At 36.6% G+C, this 5,592-nt stretch overlaps 1 protein-coding gene across 1 annotated transcript; it reads right to left on the reverse strand.

The window, feature by feature from the left end:
• Nucleotides 1–455: 455 nt before the first annotated feature.
• LOC104164875 (conserved oligomeric Golgi complex subunit 6-like) lies at nucleotides 456–5,573 on the reverse strand (the record flags this gene model as incomplete). Its single annotated transcript, XM_009704343.1, has 5 exons — nucleotides 5,490–5,573; nucleotides 5,192–5,395; nucleotides 4,665–4,808; nucleotides 4,231–4,302; nucleotides 456–514 (listed from the first exon to the last, which is right to left on the reverse strand). Coding segments are annotated over exons 1-5 (563 nt in total), but the record flags the coding sequence as incomplete, so codon positions are not given.
• Nucleotides 5,574–5,592: the final 19 nt, after the last annotated feature.

A 5,592-nucleotide genomic window follows, 5' to 3' on the forward strand; every position in this document is an offset into this window, starting at 1 on the left:
TTTCTGTTCCTACATACAGCCCCTGAACAAGAGAGTGATTTCCACTAGATATGAAGCATTAACAACAACAAGAAGCCTGTGAAACTCTTGAGACACTGAGTAGGTCCCTGTCTGTTACAAAACAACACAGCTTACATTATCAACTGACACTACATAAAGCACACCCAGACTCAGCATGCTGTACCACTATTAACTGGTTCTCTTCCCTAAAGGGCCAATTTTTATTGCAACAAGCACTAACACATGCTCTTACCTTTTTGTATCCTCTAGTAATAAACTAAGCTCTGTATTTTTATTCCACTTGAACTACAAATACAGCTAGTGTCTAAAACAAAGTACAAATACAAAAAAACCCAAAGTCATGACTCAAAAATAAGAGTGGCAGAATCAGATCTAGAAGGAAATTCCATCAGTACTGTCATGTCTTCAAGAAATAAATAAGGTGGTATACATACTTTTCTGCCTGGAGTTTTGTGGTTTTTACTATCAAGTCCTGGGTCTGTTCCTTTGCTGCCTAGAATACAATTAGAATCATTAGTATGTGAAAAAACACAAACATATCAAATGTATTATACAACCTTTAAAATATGTAATACTTTTGAAGCTTTCTGACTATAGGCAGTTTAAAGACTGTACTCTTTGAAACAAATGGCCACCTTGAAGTATTAACTCCCCTTATTTTCAGGCATGAAAAAACATACTAAGATCCTTATCCATATATATTTTTCATCTTTATATACATTTGTATTCACACAGTTGATTTTTAATTTATATTTAATACAAAAACATTATTATAAATATTAGAAGTAGCTCTGATTATTTTGCTTATCCACCAACTGTAAACTGTTTGCTGTTACAAAATGAAAAATGAAACAAGTTCCTTTGGATGCTAAACTGCCCAGCACCAGTGTCCATCCAGACATTTTAGACAACATGAATACAGCTCTGCTGGTCTAAGCAAGTTTAGCTGTACAGTCCAAGCAGCTTACAGGGCTGTAAGGACCAAGAAAAATTATTAGGAAAAATTTCTTCACCAAAAATGTTATCAAGCATTGGAACAGGCTGCCCAGGGATGCGGTCAAGTCACCATCCCTGAAGGTATTTAAAAGGTGCATAGAAGCGGCACTTCGGGACACGGTTTAGTGGTGGACTTAGCAGTGCTAGGTTTATGTTTGGACTCGACAATCTTAAAGGTCTTTTCCAATCTAAATGATTCTATGATTCTAAGAGCAATGCACTTCATCAGAGCCTTAAATGCTCACTGATGACAATGCAAGGGAATACATGCAGAAATAATTCTGCTACAGACAGAAGCTGCATGACTGAAGGGACTGCTGCAACTGAAGCTAAAGATTTCTGAAACTTACCACTCAGCAAGAAGATAAAAGACAACCAGAATTGTTGGTTTCTCACCGGATACCACCAATGATCATTTACGCAGAAAAATAAGAAGATTTAATAACAACAAAAAAATAATCCTGAAATCAAAATGCTTTCGGTATGGAATAATACTGCAAGTGAAGAAGTGGAAACAGCTATAAAGACATTCTGTGTGAATAATTTCAAGACTGTAGTAGGTCTAAATTACGGCGTTTGCGAAAATGAAGACACCAGTCTTGAAACCCATGAGAGGTGCAATACAAGTATATATGCACATGGATAAATTTCAGCCTCCCACAGTGCATTAGGTACAATGGAAGAGCAGTCAAGGTACTGGAACACTTTGAAAGGTGAAAGGACTGCAACCACTCAAGTACAACTTCAGTCACCAGAGCCTGAACCGTTCCATGAATACAGACAGTAGGCACTGCTTAGGTGCCAGTTCCTGCATTTTCTAAAGAAAACTAGTGTGGACTAGCACGCAAATTTAATAAAAACTCGACAGAATTTACTGAACATCTAGTAGTTCCAAAATAATTTAAGATATCTTTAAGCTTTTTATTTCTTATATAAATAATAACATTTAGATGTTTTAATGTATTTGTATTTTAAACTTTTTTTAAATAATATTGATTTTCAACGCTTCAGCCTAACAAAAAAAAAAAAAAAAAAGACTATTACAACAAAAGACTAGACCTGAACTATTAAGTATGGAAATCTACCAATTTCATACTTTCCCCCCCCCCCTTCCTTCAGAGTTGCAGATTTTAATAAACCAAAAAGACAGAAGAAGAAATTTGCTTCCTTTCCAGCACTTTCTGGACAGAAGTACCAATTGCCAAGAAGAATGTTAACAGTAAGACACCAGAAAGGAAGGAAAATTAGTTTTTCTGGATCCACCTAGCTGTATCAGGAAGCCAGTCTTTATTTACATGCATTCAAACACATGCCAGATATTGTTATTATTGTATGTATGTAATGTAAGAGCTTACATCTAACCAAAACAAGGTAACTGGCAGAAAAGAGTCACACAGGTCAGAAAAATCAGCAAGTTGATATTTGATGTTTCTTGCAGACCCAAAATATAAATATTTTTCTCTTCCTCCCCACCTCAGTATGCTAATTAAAACTTTCATTATCCTTCAATCCCACTTTATTCTATTCTAGCACTTGCCTCCTCTTCCTTTCAGCTGCTGCATTTATCAAGTCACTGTCCTGAAATCAGATCTGACAGCATCTGGTTATTCTGACTGGATGGTATTATAAACTCATAGAACGAAAAAAGGTAAAAAGCTTTCAGGCTTATCAATATATAGTCCCTTTTGTATCTTGTATTTGTTCTGCTCTCTTAATACGCTGTTCTCTTAGCACACTTCTCTGCCTTATATGCTACAGATCCTCCTCTTTATATCTTCTGTTTGCTCTACCTAATTCATTTTTGTCTTCTTATTCAGCTTGAGCACATGCTTGCAAGTCTCCATGTCCTATTAAGATAAAATACAGGAGTATTTGATAACTGAGTGCTAGTTCATGGGCTTATTAACTTACTTTACATTCATACAGACAAAGAAAACATGGGCTGAATTGAGACAAGTTAAGAGTTCTACAGGGCTCTAGAGGAAACCTCCTGTGGGGCACAGAACAAAACTACCTACTGACTTTAATCAAAAAAGAAATCACTGCAGGGTGGCTCTACTCTGGGAGGCAGGGCGGGAATCACAGATGATAGTTACATTTCATGATCTAAGGACAGAAAAGAGCAAAAATCCACATGGACACTTCACTCATTTCCACATCTAAGAGTTTAACCAAACAGTTCCTGAGCTGTGCTAGGGAATACACCCACATTAACAGTGTTCAAAGAGATCTCAGACCTCCGAGGTGTATTACCCATTGCCTTCCAAAACTGAAAATTAAGTCCTGCAGTAAGGTACACTGTACTTTCGCACTTTTTGGAAGAAGTTCAAACTACAAGCAGTCTTATGGGAATTACGTACATCGACTATGAAACCTATTCATCTAAGTAGGAGGACATCTAATATCTACACACACATATTAGGAGGGGAAAAAGCAACTGTTTTCATGGGATTTTTTACTGAAGGATTCTCATTCACATACTATAACTTATGTGCTATATTCAGAACAGATTTAGTTTGGCAAAACATCTACACTTCAGCATCTATAAACCTCTTAAACTCACCACTGTATTGAGTATTGACCTTGTACACTAAAATCAAGCCAGATTTAGTAATGCATTACAAAACACAACTTTTTTTTTCTCATAGAATACTATGGATTCAGGATTAATAGGAAATAGAATGGGTTTTGTTGCATATCAGCATTCTGAGACAATGTCAGGAAACAAAACCAATAAAATGAAGAGGGCACTCTAGATTTGTCTCCCTCTTTGGATTACAAGATACTTTCTTACGAATATACTTAAAGTATTTATATGACAAATGAAACAACAGATGTAGTCAATGTGAAAGGCACACAAATTTTAAACAGAAATACAGAAACGTAATTAACCCTTTAATCCCACACATATCCAATCTCGTAAAATATTTTCTCTCTAGTCACATACAAGTGGATATCACATTGCAGCAATATACTTATTTTGAGAATAACATTCTGAATTGCAATTTGGAAAAAATTAAAATTACTTCCTCAATATATTTTCTAAACAAGTAAAAACAAATACATTAATATCCTAAAAGTAACATAATATGCATACTATGGGAACATCTTGCTGTTGCTGTTAATACTCCAAAATAATTATTTATCCTTTTAAAAGAAAGCAGTCGTACCTCAAAAGGAAAAATATATAAAGCACATCTATTTATATATTACCTTCAAGCGACTGGACATATCTTCACAGCAGCTGCTCATCGCTTGCACATCTTCGTTTATACTCTCAAGCTCCTAAACAAGTTCAAATAACAGTAACTGCGTTTTAAATCAGAAATGTCATGCCTAGGCCCAGCTTCATCCCACCAAAATGACATGCTCAAGTTACGAGGAACATAGTCGCTCTACGCTCCCTGTTAATCAACGGAGAGAACGCACCTCTAAAGATCAACATTCACTTGGGATTTTTATCTGTTTGAAACATCACCTCTCTCTGCACAGGATTTTCATCAAATGAAACAAACGACAAAACAATTTTACTGTAATAGTATATTTGTTGTGGAAAGACAAAATCTTTCTTAATCCCTTTTTCTTTTTTTAAACTTTAAATTACATAGCAGTACTCTTGCAAGATAGTCCTATTGTAAAAATGCTACCTCTTTAACTTGCTTGAATATGTGGACAAATTCTTCATTTATGGCTAAGCTTCGTCGTTCAATGTCTCCACGCAAATTTCTCCGGGTGCGCAAACTGTTTTCGACAAAAAAGGTTGAGAGAGCCTTGAGTGCTTCCAGCATTTCCTAGAAAATAAAAAAGACCTTAACTTTCCACATAGTTACAAAGAAGCAGGTTATATAGTCTGTAAGCATCACAAGCTCATGGTCTTATTAAAAAAAAAAAAAAAAAACAACAAAAAAAACCCCAAAAAACCACAAACCACAACTACATGGTTTTAGAAGAAAAACCTCCCTAAACACAGTCCAGATGAGCTGGCAATAACTAAAATAATTGCTGAGTCTTTCCTCTTCTTGTATGTTATAATACACAACTTTGTCTAGTGTTTTAGAATAGCTTTAATCGGGAAAATGACATTTGGTTAAAGCAATCAAGACCTATCCGTAATGAGAAAACATTTAAACCAGAAAAAGCTTAAGAAGTGCCCCCCGAGCTACACAATACAAACCTGCCTACGATTTAAAGAGATCGAACAGGAGCGTGGCATGTCACTGGAGATGCAAAAATGAATTTTATTTTTAATTAACGCTGCAAACGTCAGCTTGCGCCTCCGCAGCGGAACTGAGGGTATGACAGGAATAGCTTCGCAGTTTCGGAGCCTATCGGAGCTCGCAGCAAGAAGTGCCCCCCGAGCTACACAATACAAACCTGCCTACGATTTAAAGAGATCGAACAGGAGCGTGGCATGTCACTGGAGATGCAAAAATGAATTTTATTTTTAATTAACGCTGCAAACGTCAGCTTGCGCCTCCGCAGCGGAACTGAGGGTATGACAGGAATAGCTTCGCAGTTTCGGAGCCTATCGGAGCTCGCAGCTCCTGACGGCTCATCCGGCCGATTCCCCGCAGG

The sequence above is a fragment of the Cariama cristata genome, unplaced genomic scaffold, assembly GCF_000690535.1.
Source record: "Cariama cristata isolate BGI_N322 unplaced genomic scaffold, ASM69053v1 scaffold14867, whole genome shotgun sequence".
NCBI classification, from domain to species: domain Eukaryota; kingdom Metazoa; phylum Chordata; class Aves; order Cariamiformes; family Cariamidae; genus Cariama; species Cariama cristata.